Source organism: Acinonyx jubatus, chromosome E1 (genome assembly GCF_027475565.1).
Source record: "Acinonyx jubatus isolate Ajub_Pintada_27869175 chromosome E1, VMU_Ajub_asm_v1.0, whole genome shotgun sequence".
Classification (NCBI taxonomy): Eukaryota; Metazoa; Chordata; class Mammalia; order Carnivora; family Felidae; genus Acinonyx; species Acinonyx jubatus.
Window position 1 is genome coordinate 54415488 of NC_069397.1, and position 18677 is coordinate 54434164.

The following is an 18677-nucleotide window of genomic DNA, read 5'->3' on the forward strand; positions in this document are numbered from 1 at the left end:
TTTTTTTTTTTTCCTGACAAACTCCTGCTATTCTTTCTTCAAGAGCCATCACCTTCTCCTGATAAGTCCTCCCTCCCCTCCAGAGGACCCTCTTTCCAGCAGTCATAGTCCCTCCGCCACTGTGCCCACCACACGGTATTGAAACAATCTGTCTGTCCCACTTGATCCCAGTGTCCCTGGCTCCTAGCATAGAGCCTGGCATGCAGCAAAGGCTTAGGAAATATTTATCAGCTTGAACTTATGGATAGTGTTCTTCCTGCCAAAGAGATCTTGGAAGGTCTGGAGAGGGAGCTGTGGGTCTGCATGCTGGGTCCCTGGTGGAGCCTGGCTGACTGCTGGCTCGTTCAGCTCCAGGCTTCACATGCCTCTGGGCCAGCTGTGGAAGAGCTTGTAGGCCTGAACTTGAAGCAGGTATGTTCAGCGTCCTGTTCACAGATACCTCTGGCTGCTCTCCAGGGGTCCATCCTAGTAGGATTGGCACAGAGGGAAAGCTACTAGCCTGGCTGCAAGGCTGCTGTATACAGCTGTAAGAGCTGTGCACTGTTCAATTCCAGGGAGCACCCCCTTGAAGCTTTGATATTGTGTGATGTGGTGGCCTGCCTGGGTGAGGCTGAGTGTCTCAAAACAGAGGACGGTGTTGTCCTCTGGTTCCAGAGTGTTGCTGAAACACCAGGTTTCTAGTGAGTTGGGGAAACAAAGTTCTGTGATCCAGCCGGTGGGCTGGCTTCTCTCTCGAGCCTGAGTAAGAACACTGGAGAGCCCAAGATGGTTAGGTCTCAGGGGTCATTTTTCCTAGAGAATTTTTCTTTATTCTCGTCTTTGTCCTTCTGGAGAGATGAGTCCTGTCCTAGAAACATCATCAGCTGCATTCATGGAACCCTTCCTTTGGGTTGGTGGAGCTCTAGGCCGTGGGGAGGTAGCCCCTGGCTTGGAGACACTTACAGGCCAGTTGAGGAACTGACAGTACAAGCAGTTAAGAAATAGACCTGGACACGGTTTCTACTGGAGGCGCCTCCTCGTGCGTTGTAAAGTTCACCCCTGGTGGCCTCCAAGAGTCAGGGCTTCTCGGAGGCATGGGAACAAAGAGAGCTGGATGGCAGAGGTTGATGGAAAGGGCCCGTCGTCCCCTGGCTGTAGCCCAGGATCAGCTTGGCTGTTGCTGGTTGATTTTTTCTCCCCCGGCTCCCCTTCATGACCTACTGGTCCTCATTGTCCCCGTCAGAACCTTATCTCCTCGGTTCCGGGTCCGCTATGGAGGAGGTGCTGTGGCAGTGAGCGCCTGGGCTTCTGTTTCTTGGGTGCAGCGATCCCTTTCCACTTGCTGAGGCTGGCAGTGTGGCAGGGGGTGGGGTGGGAGAGGGCCTTATTGGGGTCCCGCTGAGCCGCTGGCTTAGACCCTATGAGCTGTTCTTTCCAGGGCCCATCGCACAGCAGGGAGAGTGCTTGCTTAGTTGTGGTGCCCACAGAGCAGGGCTCTGGCAGAAAGCAGAAAGGGAAAGTGTCTCCTGGGAGCAGGGGACAGGGGGATGCCAGTCTCTTCCTGGCGGTTTGCTAAGGCTACAGCCCATTGCACTGCTGCCTCCTCCACCCCCTGGCCTGCACCTCTCGGGAGACTTCCCGCCCTTAACCTCTGGACTGCCTGGCCCCTCCTTTTCTGCTCCTGTTCAGATCTGGATTTGGCAGAGGAGGGGGGCGGGGAGGGGGCTGCGCTGGGTGGGGGGAGGAGAGAGGCGGACTTGAACTCAGCCGAGGCTCTCTCTTCCCCTCCCTGCAGCTGGAGATGGTGGAGATGGTGTTGTTGGTGTTGTCTAGGAAACAGGGCCCTGGAGAAAAGTGTTCAGGCTCTCTAGTTATTGGACCTGTTGGGCTGCTTCCTCTCCCTTGGGGTTTTACAGCCCCTTCCTAAAGGTGGCCTGGACGCAGGCTGAGAAATTTGCGGTCCACTCCCAAGGCCTTTTGAGGGTCTGCGCTGAGAGCTGCCCGTGTGTCAAATTCGGGGTCCCAGTGCTCGTGGAGCCCCAGGTCACTGGCTGGGAGATGAGGGCCCATGTCCGCAGGGGTCTCCTGTCCCAGAAGCTCTTTGGCAGGTATGTCTAAATGTGACTGCGTGATTATCAGCCACTGGCCCATCTCTGCTGTTGGGGTTCCTCGCCCCAACCTGGTGGGAAGCTGTTAGGTCTTAGGTATTGGAATCCTCAGAAGCCCTTCCTGTCTGCTGGCTCCTCCCCCTTCAGCTGGATTCTTCCACTGGATTCTTCTGCCTGATTCCGGGCCCCCTGCTCTGCCTCTTAGAAGCCACTGCTCCAGGCTTCTCAATGGCCTGTCCTTCCCCTCCACACGGATGTGCTGCTATTAATAACTGGCAAGTCCCCCCTCCCCTCCTTCCTGCAGCTAGAACTGTGGGAAGAGCTCTTGCTGGTGCGGCTCCGTTCGGGGAGTCTCTGAGTGATTTGGGGGAGCTCTCATGGATGGCGGGCGCCCACCTTGCCCAGTGAGTTGGGGGCCAAGGAGAGGTGGTCTGGGGAGAGAGTCCAGGTACCCCTGGGTGCCACGGTTGCCCCCAGGTTCCAGCAGCCACCTCCTGCATGGCCTCTCCTCCCCATGCATGCACAGCCCCTTGGCCGCGGGTGCCCCTCCACTCACCCCTCGGTGGCCTCTGATGAATGGACCCAGCTCCTGGGCATCTGGCAGAGCATCTACAAACTTTCTCCTCTCAGCCCGGCTCCTCCCTCCCCCCTGCTCGCCTCTTCCTCCCTCCCACGGCACTGTTGCAGCACTGCCTCCTCCTCCCTCCCTAAATCTGCAGCGTGACTGGAAATAGGCTGAATTAATCAGCAGGCTGAAGCTCCACTCTGCACGGATCCGGATCCGCTGCGGCTCCAGCTCCTAGCTCCCCAGCCCTCGCCTCTCTTTCTCTCTCCTCTCACCCTCTCCCTCTCCCCCTTCCTGTCTCTTCTCCTCTCTGCTTGAGGGTGGTGGTGGAAGTTCTGTAGTTGACTTCTGTGGCTCAGGCTCTACCCCATGCTCTTTAAGCAGACAGAGCTATGGATGCCCCATCGGGGCAAATGCACCAAAGTGAGTATATGCCAACTTGGTTTTACATTTCTGTTACAAACGCCTTGTTCTCTGCTTTGGGTGCACGGCTTTGACTTAGCAATTTGCGCCAGTCTTGAAGATGGGTGCCGAACCGCAGGCAGCTCAGATTATGAGGTAGCAGGGACTGAGGAAGGAGGCTGAGAATGGGAACCACAATGCCCGTGTGTCCAGGGAGCTGCCAGCCAGGCTTCCGAGGCACCCAGAGTAGGACTGGAGCTGAGTGTCCCAGTGGGGCATCCTATCCAGTTATGCTGGGACCCGGGTCTCCATGCACAGGTGACGGGAAGCCCTGGGCCTGGAAGCCACCCCTCCTTGGGGCCAGCAAGGGGGCTTTTTTTTTTTTTTTTTTTTTTTCCCGGATCACATGGGTCATTGAGGTAGGAGCAACCAGGGCCAGGCTGATTTCTTCCTCAGTCTGGGTGGTCGCAGGAGGAAGAAGATGGGTCGATGGGTCGAAGTGCCAAGGTCAGCATGCGCCTGGAAGAGGAAGAAGCTTGAGGCTTTGCTTTGCCTGGCTGAAGACAAGGCTGATTTGTGTCTGGCCATGCTCAGAAGAGATTTATCGTGGCTACTAAAAAGGACCAGCTTCAGTGATTTAGGCACTATGTGGGTCCCCTCCCCACCTGCACTGGCTAAGAAAGCTGTGACCTGGGGACTTGGTTCAAGGGCCAGCCAGTTCTAATTAGTGGCTATCTGCTGTTGTCAAGGCTAAGGGTCCCCGTCTATGTTTGTAACCTATCTACCTGAGCCTCTGGGACCTGGTTTCTGCTCCCCAAATAGGTGGAGTGGGAAGGAAAAGAGCAGCTGTGTGGACCTATGAGGAGTCCTGAAAGGACAAGGGCTGGGGGCCAGGGACTCGTGGCTCCGGGCCACCTGGGAAACCTGACCGAGGTGGTGCAGGAGAGCTCAGGGGTGTTAGTTCTGGAAAGGCTTGTTAGACTGACCCAGATGCTCTGCGTCAGGCCCTGCAGATCTGGTCCTATTCAGTAGCGGGTTTTTTACAGTTCTGTTTTGATGGATAGAGTCCTTTCCCCACCCTTCCGCTCCTTTAAAGCCCCATGCCCTCCCCGTGTCCCCCCTTTGATGACGGAGCAGGCAGGAGAAGTCCAGCTCATGAGGGGCATTTGTGGCCAGCATCCCCTGAGCCTGGGTTTCGTAGGGGCTCAAGCTACTCTGTTGGGTCCACTTGAGTCTGACATTTAAAATGGCGGGATGGGGTTGCTTCTACCTGTAAAGCATCGGTGTGAGTGGGGAGGCAGGAGCCTGGCTCTGGTGTAGAGATCTCGACCAGCCATCCTGCCTCACCCTGGGAACGTCTTGGGAGGTGTCTGGCGGTGGGGCGGAGTGGCAGATTTTGAGCATCTGGAAGCAGGAAGAATCTCTTACTCCCTGTGGGTACTTAAGGCTGGGGCAGCTTTCTTGGCCCTGTGGACAAGAAAAGCAGACCTTCGGGTGGCGTGTGTACGAGTCAGGTCCTTCTTTCTCAAACCAACCATACGCATCCGTGTACAGGGTCCCCCCCTGGCGCCCAGCCTCACTCGTGTATTGAGAAAGGCCGGCAGGGCCAGCTCGTGCGTGGCCCTTTCTTAATTTCCCTTGAAGATGCCCAAGTTCCGCCAAGTTCCTCAGCTTTGGCTCTCACGTTGCAGCAGGGAAGGTGCCGTGAGAGAAAACAGCAATTTTACCTGCAACCGGGACTCTCCCGCTGGAGACAGGGTGAGGTGTTGCTGTTCCGTGTCAGCGAGGGGGCCGTGGCATTTAGATGAGCGTGGCTGGGGCCAGGCCGAGGAGGCTGGCCCAGAAGGCTGTGTCCTCGCCCCAGGGCCTACCTGTACGGGCAGGCACTTTCTTCGGGAAGCATGTAATTACAGAATGGCTACTTTTCCTCTGCTGTGCTGTCTTTAATCGCCAGTCTGGAGCTGGTGTTCCTGGCCAGACACAACATGCGTGGGCAGACACACACAGTCCGTTCCGCAGGCCTCTGCTGGCCCTGACCCAGGAGCACTTTGCCCTCTGGCCCATACCTCCCACACCTGGAGACGCCTGGAGAACAGCAGTGTGCGGGTCCCAGGAAGCCGGGTGCAGAGAGAAAGGGAATCGGTTTCTGGGTTGTGGAAGGGGAGGCCCTGGGTTTGGGGGCACCTGGCATGAGGCAGCGGATGTCAGGACAGCCACAGGGCAAGCAGAGGGGAACTGCGGCTGTCCAAAGTCTAAAAGCCTGGCTGGAGGAGGGGCGCCACCCTGGTTCCCTGGTTGCTCCTCTTAGCCCTTGCCTGCCTTCCTGAGCACGGTCCGCATCCCAGACCCAGCAGCTTCCCACGTGACCTGCAGCCCCCTGGGATTTATCCAGCCCTCCCTCTGTCCTGCCCAGTCCCCATCTCTTTGGCGGGCAGCCTTTCTACCTCTGCAGGCCAGCCCTTCCCTGCCTCCGGGAGGTTTTCTCACTGCAGCGTTCCTGGAGGCCCTGGCAAGTCCGTCTTGGGAAGCTTCACGTCTCCCCCTGCAGAGAGGGAGCTCATAAAGCTCCTGGGGGAGAAGTGGGCAGGGGTGGAGGGGTGGTGTGGGAGGCCCTGTGTACCCAACTTCTTCTTCCCTGGCCCAAATCTTCTTCCTTGGCCCAGGCGTCACCCCCTGGGCCAGTCCCTTAGACATGAGAAGGCCTCGGGTCCCCTTTTCCTTTCTTCCTCCCCTCCCCCACTCCCGTGCAGGAGTCAGGGAAGCAGACGTACAGACCTCAGCCTTACCAGACAGTCATTTGTCCTGGACCACGGCTTTTCAGGAAGGCCCCAGGATCTCTGCCAGAGGGAGGTGGATGCTCTGGAGTATAGTATTTACCCATGCTAGGGTACGGGCCCTCTGCCCAGAGGGCCATTTCTTCCTGAGCTGAAATACCCAGTTATCCCCTCTGGGAAGAAGCAGCTCTTATCTTCATAATCCCCCAAAGCCAGCATGGAGAGTGGGGATTAGGGGAGATTTAGGCAAGGGATCTGGGAAGTCTTGGGGCCAGGTTTGCTCTGGAGCCCGTCCTAATTTCTCGGACTGAGAAAGCTGGCAATGGGCCAGTGTGGGGACTCCACTCAGGTGGGTCCTACCAGGGCGGGTCTGCAGCCGGGGGACACTGCCCCCGTGCAGCATCCCATTCTAGTAATGGAGACGTGTGTCCTGTGAAAGACGAGGCTGCCAAGGAGAGGGCTGGATATGGAGAGAGGCACAGAGGAGGAAGTCTGGAACATTAGTGGGCAAAGCCAGGGCAGACCCCAGGGAAGGCAGGTGTGGAGTAGGGGAGGGCAATGGGCCGAGGCAGCCAGGGCGTCACCAGCTCAGCCACCCTTGATCAAGACTCGGTAGATGACCTCAGTCCCTTTCTTGATGCCCCAAGTCTAGGGCTTTGCTCCTTTTACTCAAGAACCTTTCCTGGTGGGAGCTCACACTGGTGCTCTTGGGATGGCCCTGGGAAAGACCCAGTTCTCCCCCAGCCCTCCTTTCCCGGGGTGGGGTTCTTTTTCCCAGGACCCCCGACCTGGGGATCTGTGCATCAAATTCAATGTGTGCATCAATCCCAACTTCTGAAGTTTTGATTCAGTGGATTTGGGTGGGACCTGGGCATCCACCTTTTTAGAAGCTGCAGGTGTTTCTGCTAGAGATCCCGGGCTGACAACCCCTGATGGAGATGTCACTGGGATCCCAGAATCCGTGCGTGCATTCACTCAGCAAGCGTTCACTGAGCTGCTGCCGTGTGCCAGGCCCTGTCTTAGCAGTTGGCTGCAGGGGTGTGTGGAGATGGAAGAATTCAGACCTGTTTTCAGGGAGCTGACAGCCAGGTGGGAGAGCCAGACAAGTACATCTATAATGACAGTTCTCCGTGATGCAGACTGTGAGCCAGGTTGTCCAGTGTGCTATCGGAATACAAACCTCTCCTGTAAGTGCAGCCCTTGGTTTTGGGAAAATTTCCCAGAGCAGGTGATCTTTGAGCTGAGTCTTGAAGGGGGAGTAAGAGTTGTCTGGGGCAGGCAGGGTGTTGTTGGTAGGAAAATGCAGAAAGGTACTCGCCCATCAGCTAGGAGAGCATGGCTTGCGTCAGGAGTGGAAGAAATGCCGGAAAGGGGACTGGAGAAACTAGCAGATCACAGATCATGCTTTGGAGTCTGGGCTTGATTGGCAAGATAAACGTGGTCAGTTGATCTGATGTCTGCTACTGTGGCTGGATGTCACAGCTGGTTTGGAAAAGGTAGAGACTGGAGAGGGGGAAGGGGAGGTAAGGTTGGGGGGAGGGGGGTCACTGCAGGAGCTGTGCTGTCTGGGCCCGGAAGGGCCACATTCCAGGGTTTTGGATGAAACCACTCCTGGGCCCTGTGAAACAGCAGTACAGCAGTTGAGTAAACAGGCCAGAATTCAGGGCAGTGGTCAGGCTAGAGGTAAACTTCAGGAATTGTAAGCTTGGTGGTGATGAGCAACTACTCCATGATGGTGGTTGAGGTTGCCCTGGAAACTTATATGAATTTGTCGAGATGTCTTAGGGTGGGCTGTGGGGTTAGATGGACAGGAAAGAAAAGCCAGTCAGAGAAGGAGAAAACAGGAGCGAAACCCAGGAACGGGGCTGTCAATAAGAAGAGGCCAGGCTGGGGTCACACAGGACAACGTGGGTGGTCCCCAGTGTTGCCCAGGATCACCCCCAACCGTGCCCGTTCCACCACCCTCGGTGACGTGACAGTCGTCCCTTTCCTAGGAGCAGCTGTCTTTTGTCTGAGATTGTGTCCTTCCCGATGCTGGAGCATCCTCCCTTCTGTGAAATGGTGGAAACAGAAGATCGTGGGTTTTTTTCTTAATGCTTTTAGTAGGAACAATGAAGAGACAGCGTCTCTTTGTTAGTTATCCTCTCCCTGCTTAAAAACACACTATGTTTCGGCCTGTGAAATATAAAGACGGCAGCAGAGGTAGAGGGGAGGTGAGGGGCCAGATCGGTGCGAGGGGTGGGGAGATGCTGATGGCCTTGGAAGGTGGGTTAGGAAACCCTGAGTAGAGAGAGTTGCGGGTCTGTTTCTGTTTTAAACTTGGCCTTGAGGAGTAGGGGATTTTTGACGTGGTGGAGATTTGAGCCAACACCCTGAGGGCTGGGACTAGTGGAGGAAGAGGAGGGAGGATTCACGGGGGAGGGATGAGGGAAGGCCACTCCAGGCAGTGACTGGGGGGGGAGGGGTGCCCAGAGAGATGCTGAGGGCCTTCTGCTTCCCTCCCAGGGCGAGCCACCCTTGGCCCTGGGCCTGTCCACCCGGAAGGCCCTCAGCATCCTGAAGGAGCAGCTCGAGGCGGTGCTGGAAGGACACCTGAAGGAACGGAAGAAATGTCTCACGTGGAAGGTGAAGGAAGCTTCTTCACAGGGAGCCCAGAGCCTGAGTGGGATGGCGGAGAGGCGTGGGAGGCCCGTGACTCTCCCCGTGACCCTGGGCTGCCTCGCAGACTCATGTCCTGGGTGCACTTGGCGCAGGAGCCCGGGAGGAGACCGAGACAGCCCTGGGGGAGAGGGGGGGTGGGGGGGCAGCCAGTCGGTTGGAGGGCTGGGGCAGGGTCAAGCAGCTGTGGGAGGAAGGCGGCCAGATTCCAGCAGGACGCTGCGTCCCGGCTCCTTCCCTGGGCCCTTGCTCCCCGCCGCCCTTCCTCACCTCCTCACCTCCTCAGGAGATGTGGAGAAGCAGCTTCCTGCACCACAGTAACCGCTGCTCCTGCTTCCACTGGCCGGGCGCCTCGCTCATGCTGCTGGCGGTGCTGCTGCTGCTGGGCTGCCACGGGGGCCAGCCGGCGGGCAGGTGAGCTCCCTCCCTCCTCTGAGCCGCCCCACCCCTGCCTCAGGTTTAGCATGTCTGCATCACCTCCCCTCCCCCCCCCCCCCCCCCCCCGCCCCCCGCCCGGGTTGTTAGGAATCCTCAGTCCCTTGGCTGGCTGCTGTCAGCACCAGAACCAGACACGCTTTCCAGAAGGGGCCGGGGCGGGGGGCCCCTCTCCCTGCTAGAACCCCCTTCACTCCTTCCTGCCAGCCACGGGGCCGAGCTGGTGAGCGCCTCGGCGCTGTGCCTCCTGCTCCTTCTCAACCTCATCCTCATCGGGCGGCAAGATCGGCTGAAGCGCAGGGAGGTAGAGCGGAGGCTCCGAGGGATCATTGACCAAATCCAAGGTGAGGCCAAGGGTCAGGCGTGCCAGGCGTGATGCGTCGGAGCCCTGTGAGCTCTTCTCCCGAGTCCCAGCCAGGAGCCTGGCACACGGGTGGTCAGCATTCTGGCGGCTGTTGGCGTCAAGAGAGTGAGAAGGCTCACCTGCCCTCTTTTGAGCAGGACAGTGATAGCCAGGGACACCTAGGCGCATGCAGGTGGTGGCCTGGGCACGGCACGCAGGCTTGCTAACGGTGGGAGACTAACAGAGAACACCCTCTCTTGGCAGGAGAACAGCGAGATTTTTCCCTTCCATGTCTGTCTTGTCCGGTGGTACTGGGCCAGGGCAGGTGGGAAGATGGGCCAGAGAAGTCTAAGACCTGCAAGAATCAGGGGTGGGGGCCCGGAGCCGGGAGCCCCAAATGGAGCAGCCCTGATCCTAAAGAAGGGGGTTGCTCAGTCAGATTTCTGCTTGTCCTTTCATTCAGGTAGTGGTTACGCCCCAGCTATGGATCGGGGGTGTTAGGTTCTTCTGAGAGACGGTGGTTCCCACTTCCCAAGGGCATGTGGTCTTGTAAGAGAAACACCTGTTGTCTGAGACCTTTCTCTAACTGTACTGGGCAGCAGACATTTGAATGCTAAATGAGGGGATGCCTGGGTGGCTCAGTTGGTTGAGTGTCTGACTCTTGATTTTGGCTGAGGTCATGATCCCGAGGTCATGGGATCGAGTCCCATGTCGGGCTCTGTGCTGAGCATGGAGACTGGTTAAGATTCTCTTCCTGTCTCCCTCTGCCCCTCTCCCCCACTTGCATTCTCTATCTAAAATAAAAAAAAATTTTTTAATTATTATAAATAAATAAATAAATAAATAAATGCATGCTAAGTGAGAAGACGTTGCTTCATTCTGAAATGACCAATGAGTGCAGCCATGTGCCAGGCACAGGAAGTGACTGAGAAAGATGGGCCCTGCCCTCCGAGAGCTTAGTCTCTTGCTCAGGAAGCATCCATGGCTCCCTGTTGCTCATCAAAGCATCCCAGAAACTCTGGCCCAGGCTCCAACCTTCCTCTCCAGCCTCTTCTCCTGCTACTCACCCTCACGTGAAAACTACTCCCCAGTCCTAAAACCACTGCGGGCTTCCCTGCTTCTGTGCCTCCGTCCTGCTGTCCTGCCTGCCCTGCTCCTCCCTCACTCGGCTCTAACTGAAGATCTTGCCCCTCCTTCAGGACCCACCCTTTTGCCCTGAAGCCACCTCTGATCACATCAGCTCCTCTGTGCTCCCGCAGCACTGGGATCTTTCCTAACACTCTGAGCACATGCTTGCCTTGCTTTGGTGTTATCTGCCCACATGCATCTCTCTTTTCGGTTATGGCTCCTCAAGGGCAGGGACTGTGTCTTCTTTGATCTTTGCACCCCTCAAAGCCCTCGGCCATGGTTATGAAATGTCTTTGAATGGAACGGGGCTACAAAGAAGAAGAGCTTCAGGTGTTCAGAGGCCTTGGCGGTGCCTGGGCTGGAGCGGTGGGAAAGGCTTCACAGGGGAGGTGACCTTGGGCGAGTCGGAGTGAATGGTGTGGGTTGCGGCAAACCTTCTGGGAAAGGAAGGAGAAAGAAGGCCGCGCTCCATGGTGTGTGCTGCTGGGTGGCTGGGGTGTGGGGCTGTGGGTGAGGTGCTTTTCCTCTTTCCATTCTCGTCAGATGCGCTCAGGGATGGCAAGGAGATCAAGTGGCCGGATGCCATGTACCCAGACCTCCACATGCCCTTTGCACCATCCTGGTCCCTGCACTGGGCGTACAGAGATGGACATCTGGTCAACCTGCCAGTTAGCCTGTTGGTGGAAGGAGACATCATAGCTCTGAGGCCCGGCCAGGAATCGTTCGCCTCTCTGAGGGGGATCAAGGTAGCTCAGGACTTTTCTCCTCCCCTGGAAATGCCGTGGGAGCATCCACAGGCAATGGTGGGAGGGCCCCAGGGCTTAATCCTGAAGCTTCCTGGCCAGCTCACAGTCTTCTTGGCAAGGGCTCTTAGGAGAACAGAGAAGGGCTAGAATATTTTTCTCCTTCTTGGCCTGTTCTTTCTTTTCTCTGCCCCTTAAGCTTGTGGGAATCCAGTTCCACAGCTGCCCCAACCCTCCGCCCCACAGCTGACTCTTTGCTAACTGATGGTCCCTAACCCAATGAACTGCTTCCATTTAGCTGGAATTGTCAAGGAAGGGTGGCTTCCGAATGAACCTGTTAATTGCCCTCAACCTCCTCCCCCTTCCTCCCTGGCAGGATGATGAACACATTGTCTTAGAGCCGGGAGACCTGTTTCCCCCTTTCTCTCCACCCCCTTCCCCCAGGGGAGAAGTGAAGAAAGGGCCACAGAACCCACAGCAGCACAGACTCTTCCGTGTCCTTGAGACCCCTGTGATTGACAACATCAGGTAGGGTTGCTACCCTGCCTTCCTTCTGTCCCCTGACTTATCCTCGTCCCTAGTGGCTCTGTGAGCTGGGGGCAGGGGGTGGGTGACGAGGAGCCTTGTTTACGCTGAGGTTCCCTTAGGGCAGGCACCTCTATGGGGTCTTTTCTTTAGTGTCTCATGAGCATTCCTAGACTGGGTGATTGTTCCTCTCCCCCCTGTTGGAACTCTGAGGGGACAGCTCTGGAGTCTGCCCCAGAACCCTCTCTTGGGGGGCGGGGGACTTGGTGGGGGCCAGGGGATAGGAGAGATTGCCTGACTCAGTGATGCCCCGTAAAGGTGCATGTTTCTGGCCTCTTCCTGAGAGCTTGCACAACTGTAGGGTCACCCCTTTCTGCAGGTGGTGCCTGGACATGGCCCTGTCCCGCCCAGTCACTGCTCTGGACAACGAACGGTTCACGGTGCAGTCGGTGATGTTGCACTACGCTGTGCCTGTGGTCCTGGTGCGTGAGGCGGGCCGCGCAGGGCAGGGGAGAGGGCCAAGAGAAAGGGGGAGCCTCAGGGCCAGATTCAGGTGAGCGTGTGAGTGAAGACAGGGATCCCAGAGTGAGCTGGCCAGTGCTGGGGTTGGGGGCGTGTAAGTGGGCAGAGGAAAGGGAACCTTAGAGCCCGAGTGTCTCTCTGGGTGGTGGGGGCTAAGGCTGCACCTCTCCTGTGCCCCAAAGGCCGGCTTCCTCATCACCAATGCCCTGCGCTTTATGCTGAATGCCCCTGGGGTCACGTCCTGGCAGTACACCCTCCTCCAGCTACAGGTAACCCCCACCCTATCCCGACTGTCGTGCTTTGCACTTTCTGTGGAGCCTGGGTCCCCTCACGGCGCCCTGACTGTTCCTTCCTCTCTGTAGCCCCAGGGTCCCTCAGGCTTCAAACTTAAGAATGCCTGCTTTCCTTCTTCTCTTCTTGCCCTGGACAGCTGTCCCTTTCTACTCAGGGAATGGCTTCAGGGCCGGGGAAGCCCTTCCCTCCCTCCCTCCTTCCAGGCCAGCAGCTCCTTGGGAGCCTTCAGTGTGGTTCGCGCTTTCCCAGGTGAACGGCGTCCTGCCCGTCCTCCCCCTGCTCTTTCCAGCCCTCTGGGTTCTGGCGACCGCCTGTGGAGAAGCCCGCGTCCTGGCTCAGATGAGCAAGGCCTCTCCCAGCTCCTTGGTAGGTTGTTCCAAGGCATCTGGGGGACAGTGCAAAAAGAATACAAACCAGGAGCAAAAAGAGGGTGCCCAGCGAATGGGAGCAGACTGTGGGCCCGGCATGTGGGCAGGACTTGGGCGGCTCTCCAGGCCAGGCCTGGGAGAGGCCGGTGAGCGTCTGTCCTGGCTCTCAGCAGACAGGGGATTCGGGGACTGCCCAGGTGTCCTTTACCAATGGCATTCGGAGCCTTGCTGGCGTGGGGCCCCCCACCTTCCAGCTCGGAGGCCTGTGTGAGGGTGGCCCCCTGAGCCGGCTCCCTCTTCTCTGCGCAGCTGGCCAAGTTCTCGGAGGACACTCTCAGCAGCTATACAGAAGCCGTCTCCTCTCAGGTATGCTCACCTGGGACACCTTTGGCCCCAGGCCCCCATAGGCACCGACCCGAGCTCCCTCAAGCTGGCCCCTTGTGGAACCCTGGGGCTCCCCTGCCTTGTGGCCATTGAGTCTCCTGTCTCATGAGGGCAGCACGCTTTGCCCAGACAAATGCCTCTCCAACCCCAACTTCCTGGCATCCCTGCACTGTTTCCTCTGTTGGCCCCAGAGGCTATCTCTAGGGAAATAATGCTGGACTTTGCCTCTTCCGCCAGGAAATGCTACGCTGCATTTGGGGTCACTTCCTGCGGGTGATCCAGGGGACGTCGCCGACGCTGAGCCATAGTTCCAGCCTGTTGCACAGCTTGGGCTCTGTCACGGTGAGGCTGGGCCCCGTGGGAGGACCCCGCCTCAGCTGGCCTGCCGCCTGGCTATGTGTGGGGTGCCTTTCTGCCACTTATGTGGACCCTGGCAAGTTGGGGAATGCCAAGCCCCCTTCCCAATTCCTGTCTCTCCCTGCAGGTCCTATGCTGTGTGGACAAACAGGGGATCCTGTCGTGGCCAAACCCCAGCCCGGAGACCGTGTTGTTCTTCAGTGGGAAGGTGGAGCCCCCACACAGCAGCCACGAGGACCTAACAGATGACCTGTCCACCCGCTCCTTCTGCCACCCCGAGGTAGAGGAGGAGGTATGGCTGGCTCCCGGGGACCCAGCTCTGGGCCCAGCCGGTGGCCTCAGGGAGGGCGAGGCTAAGAGGGAGAAGGACGGCTCGAGCACCATTAGGATCTGCTGGGCAGTTGAGGCGGAGCCCCCACAGCCAGCAGTGAAGGGACATAACTGCCCTGCCTCCTTGGTCCATGGCAGCCGTTGGGACCCCAGTCCGAGGCCTGTGCTCCTTGTTCTCTTCAGCCCCACGAACGAGATGCCCTCCTGGCTGGCTCCCTGAACACTTCCCTGCACCTTTCCAATGAGCAGGAACGTGGTGACTGGCCCGGTGACGGTCCCAAGCCCCCTGAATTCTACTCTCACCACAAAGCACACGGCCGCAGCAAACACCCATCCGGCTCCAATGTGAGCTTCAGCAGGGACACAGAGGGTGGTGAAGAAGAGCCTGGCAAGGTGAGAGGAAGGTGGAGAGCAGCCGTGGGGTGTCCCGGCCTCCCTGCCGAAGAGGCTATAGGGTGCAGATGTCACGGCCTCCATTCCCAGGCCACCAGGCTTGGCCAGGCAGGGCCGTCTCCCAAGGCCTCATCTGGGACCCTTCCGGGAAGTAGGCCCTTTCTCCCTTTCTGGATTTCACGGATGGTAATTGGTCGGGGTGAGGCCCTTTCTCCTAGTTACCACCTTCTAAAGACAGAAAGCTGGCGGATTCCTCTAAAATATTTCCACCCGCCTGAAAGAGATCCTTCATTGTTCCCTCCCTGGCCTGGGTACTGCCATCGTTGGGGGTAGCTACTAGAAGCAGCTGAAGGCCAGCAAGGGCAGGGAGAGGGTGTCGGGGAGGGATGCACAGAGCGTGAGCACGAACCCTCCAGTCTGATGCTGTCCTCTCCCCTCCACGTTTTCCTTGAGGCCCAGCCCGGACTGGAGGGCGAGCCGTACGAAGCGGAGGACTTTGTGTGTGACTACCACCTGGAGATGCTGAGCCTGTCACAGGATCAGCAGAACCCCTCCTGCATCCAGTTCGATGACTCCAACTGGCAGCTGCACCTTACATCCCTGAAGCCCCTGGGTCTCAACGTGCTGCTGAACTTGTGTAACGCCAGCGTCACGGAGCGGCTGTGCCGGTTCTCAGACCACCTGTGCAACATCGCCCTGCAGGAGAGCCACAGCGCCGTCCTGCCCGTGCACGTACCCTGGGGCCTCTGCGAGCTGGCCCGCCTCATAGGTATGCTGGCCGCCGCTTCCGAACCTATTGGTGCCCTGTGGCCGCACGGAGAGCGCCGTCAGCCCTCTTAGTTTCTTTTTTTTTTTTTTTTTTTTTTTTTACTGTTTATTTATTTATTTTGAGAGAGAGAATGCAAGCAGGGGAGGAGCAGAGAGAGGGAGAGAGAATCCCAAGCAGGCTCCATGCTGTCAGCACAGAGCCTGATGTGGGGCTCGAACTCATGAACTGTGAAATCATGACCTGAGCCAAAATCGAGTCGGACGCTCAACCAACTGAGCCAGCCAGCGCCCCAGCCCTCTTAGGCTCTGACCACCCCCTTTAACCAGGCACCGTTCAGCAGTGCTTCCTCATCTCGTCTTGGAAAGTAACCAACAGCGGGATGAGCAGGGGAAAGGAAGCAGCCCAGCCTGACTGGGCTTGTCTCCGTGCCAGGGAGGGCGGTGCAGGTGCTTCCTCCCGGACACTCTGAGTTGCTATCCCTCCCCCTGCAGGCTTCACTCCTGGGGCCAAGGAGCTCTTCAAACAGGAAAACCACCTTGCACTCTACCGCCTCCCCAGTGCCGAGATGGTGAAGGAAACCTCACTGGGAAGGCTCTCCTGTGTCACCAAGCGGCGCCCCCCCCTCAGCCACATGATCAGCCTCTTCATCAAGGACACCACCACCAGTGAGCCTTCCAGGCTTGGCCAGCATCAGGCCAGACCTTCCTGGAGCTTGGCAGGGCGGAGCTTCTTTTAGGCATCCCTCTTTAGGGGCAGCCCGGGCAGATGAGCGCTAGATAACGTCCCGAGTCTTCTTTGCACGTGGCAGGGATTGGATTTGGGGACTGGGGCTGGGATGGCGTGGCCACAGGGGCCGGGACTGTTTGAACGACGGGCGGCCTAGTGTCTGTATCACAAGCCCGGCACCTCCCACATAAGCCTGGGGTATTGTGTGGAGACCCCCAAGGTCTCCTTAGCACCCTTCTCGAGGATGGCAGGGTGTTCCCTGAGTGAGTGAGCTGGGAGGAGGGCAGCGGTGGCTTGGGGCACTCACGGCTCAGCCTCTTCCTCCCTGCCTCAGGTACAGAACAGATGCTGTCCCATGGCACGGCGGACGTGGTCTTAGAGGCCTGCACAGACTTCTGGGACGGGGCCGACATCTACCCTCTTTCGGGTTCTGACAGGTGGGTGAGGAGGCACACGCCAGTGCTGGTCGCAGACCGCCCTGCCATCTGCCTTCCCGCCGGCCCACGGGCAGGGGGGCATCTCAGGACTGCTTGCCTCACTCCTGCCCTGCTTCCCTGGCAGAAAGAAAGTGCTGGATTTCTACCAGCGAGCCTGCTTGTCTGGCTACTGCTCTGCCTTTGCCTACAAGCCCATGAGCTGCGCCCTGTCCTCTCAACTCAACGGCAAGTGCATTGAGCTGGTGCAGGCGCCTGGCCAAAGCAGCATCTTCACCATGTGCGAGCTGCCCAGCACTGTCCCCATCAAGCTCAGCACCCGCCGCAACAGCTGGAGCTCTGACGGTACCATGCACGTCCGTCCCTGTGGGGGCCCCGAGTGGGGAGGGCTTCCGGAGGGCCGTGGAGTCCATCATAGCAGAGGGGACAGTGGGCGCAGCATCAAGGTGGCACTCACCGCCTGGTGATGTGGGCCAGTCCCTTAGCCTTCTCGTGGATAGGTAGGTGCTTGCTCTGCTCTCCTCTCCTCACAGGTTTCTTGTGACACTCCGGTGGGATACTGGATAGCAAAGGGCTTTCTTTGAAAGTTATAAAATAGCAGTATTTATAGAACATTGGCCTTACTTGAATCAGACAAAACGCCAGGTCACAACCCTGCTGAAACAGAGGGACTCAGAGCCACCCTGCCCCTCCCCACTCCACCAAACAGACAGACTCACAGGGGACTTATGACCCAAAAGACCATGAATTGAGGCCATTGCTGAGAGTGAGGGCAGCCCCCTAGCCTTGGACCAGGGCTGGGCTCTATCGTTACTCCTGAGGATTGTCACCTGACTGATGAGTACCTCTCGCTGTCTTTTCTCCTGTGTCCGTTGGCTCCTTTGTGTGTCTTGGCTGTGTGTGTGTGTGGCTGTGTGTGGTCCCCCGGGGCCCACGTGCTTATTGATTTGGGTGTGGCATCTGTGTGTGTGGCCTGGGCCGCCTCCTGGAATCTGCTGGTTCCTGGGTGTTCCTGGCCGGGCTCTGTGCCTTGTGCCTACCTGAAGAAGGGATCGGGGAGGTGCTGGAGAAGGAAGACTGTATGCAGGCCCTGAGCGGCCAGATCTTCATGGGCATGGTGTCCTCCCAGTACCAGGCCCGGCTGGACATCGTGCGCCTCATCGATGGGCTGGTCAATGCCTGCATCCGCTTCGTCTACTTCTCTTTGGAGGATGAGCTCAAAAGCAAGGTGGGGAGAGCCACCCCTCTCTGCTGCCCCTGATCCTTTCTCCCATGGGCTTGTGGGCCCATCTGTTCATGGCCATCTGCCTTTTGCAGGTGTTTGCAGAAAAGATGGGCCTGGAGACAGGTTGGAACTGCCACATCTCTCTCACGCCCAATGGGGACATGCCTGGCTCTGAGATCCCCCCCTCCAGCCCTAGCCATGCTGGCTCCCTGCATGATGACCTGAATCAGGGTAAGGGCGAAGTTTTGTGGTGGGGACGAGGTGGGTGTGGGCATTTCTCTCCTGGGAGCTACAGCTAGAAAGAGCCTCCGCAGATCCTTCCTGATAAGTACATTCCCTTGGAAAATGGCTCTCGTCTCCCCGCGGTAACAACAGTTGACAGCGAGGGAGAGGAGACCCAGATGCAGGAAGTTCTCTGCCATCTTCAGGGCAAGGAAAGGCCCCCAGAAAGGCTGATTCCAAGGTGAAGGACAGGCTTTCATCTCCACAGTGTCCCGAGACGATGCAGAAGGGCTCCTTCTGATGGAGGAGGAGGGTCACTCTGACCTCATTAGCTTCCAGCCGACAGACAGTGACCTCCCCAGCTTCCTGGAGGACTGCAACCGGGTATGACGGCAGGGTCTGTGCCCCTTCACCCCCAGAGGTAGCTGAATCGCTGGCCCCGAGAAGGGGGGCAGGGAGGGACGGACCCTTCTCCCCAGTCCTGAGGCTCCTGGCATCTCTGCTCTCTCCAGGCCAAGCTGCCCCGAGGCATCCACCAGGTGCGTCCCCACCTGCAGAACATTGACAACGTGCCCCTGCTAGTGCCCCTGTTCACCGACTGTACCCCCGAGAGTGAGTACTGTAGAGGAATCTGGGCTGGACGAGCTGGGGAATCCAGGGGGCTGGAGCTGCGGGTGTGCCCTTTCTAGGGAGTCAGAAGTGACAATCGTTCCATGATATTCATGCTCCTGGGGGTAGGATTGTCCCCAAGAGGGGCCTGCTTCCCCTGTCTCCTGCTCTCCTGCCCCGTGGGTCTCTTCCCAGAGCCTCACACAGGGCTCCGCCTACCTGACTCTTGTGCCCCCCGACTGCATCCCACCCCAGCCATGTGTGAGATGATCAAGATCATGCAGGAATATGGGGAGGTGACCTGCTGCCTGGGCAGCTCTGCCAACCTCAGGAACAGTTGCCTTTTCCTCCAGAGCGACATCAGGTCAGCATGACATCCTAGAG

The 18677-nt window shown here is 58.1% G+C and overlaps 1 protein-coding gene across 19 annotated transcripts in view; it reads left to right on the forward strand.

The window, feature by feature from the left end:
* The window catches only part of TMEM94 (transmembrane protein 94), a 33763-nt gene that overhangs the window by 11186 nt on the left and 3900 nt on the right, over positions 1 to 18677 (forward strand). For 4 of the 19 annotated variants that reach the window (XM_027052337.2, XM_027052352.2, XM_027052336.2 and 1 more), the window contains 21 exons: positions 8334 to 8453; positions 8773 to 8900; positions 9129 to 9265; positions 10936 to 11138; positions 11512 to 11663; positions 12040 to 12142; positions 12365 to 12451; positions 12726 to 12842; positions 13154 to 13210; positions 13466 to 13570; positions 13713 to 13877; positions 14099 to 14308; positions 14762 to 15077; positions 15569 to 15742; positions 16138 to 16240; positions 16365 to 16582; positions 17284 to 17465; positions 17555 to 17693; positions 17953 to 18068; positions 18197 to 18296; positions 18549 to 18657. In XM_027052337.2, coding sequence (XP_026908138.1) covers positions 8334 to 8453; positions 8773 to 8900; positions 9129 to 9265; positions 10936 to 11138; positions 11512 to 11663; positions 12040 to 12142; positions 12365 to 12451; positions 12726 to 12842; positions 13154 to 13210; positions 13466 to 13570; positions 13713 to 13877; positions 14099 to 14308; positions 14762 to 15077; positions 15569 to 15742; positions 16138 to 16240; positions 16365 to 16582; positions 17284 to 17465; positions 17555 to 17693; positions 17953 to 18068; positions 18197 to 18296; positions 18549 to 18657 — 3041 coding nt within the window. Of the gene's footprint in view, positions 1 to 1830; positions 2492 to 2589; positions 3076 to 3465; positions 4813 to 8333; positions 8454 to 8772; positions 8901 to 9128; positions 9266 to 10935; positions 11139 to 11511; positions 11664 to 12039; positions 12143 to 12364; positions 12452 to 12725; positions 12843 to 13153; positions 13211 to 13465; positions 13571 to 13712; positions 13878 to 14098; positions 14309 to 14761; positions 15078 to 15568; positions 15743 to 16137; positions 16241 to 16364; positions 16583 to 17283; positions 17466 to 17554; positions 17694 to 17952; positions 18069 to 18196; positions 18297 to 18548; positions 18658 to 18677 lie in introns of those variants that run through there. The other 15 variants (XM_027052341.2, XM_027052351.2, XM_027052348.2 and 12 more) reach the window with 14 other exon arrangements.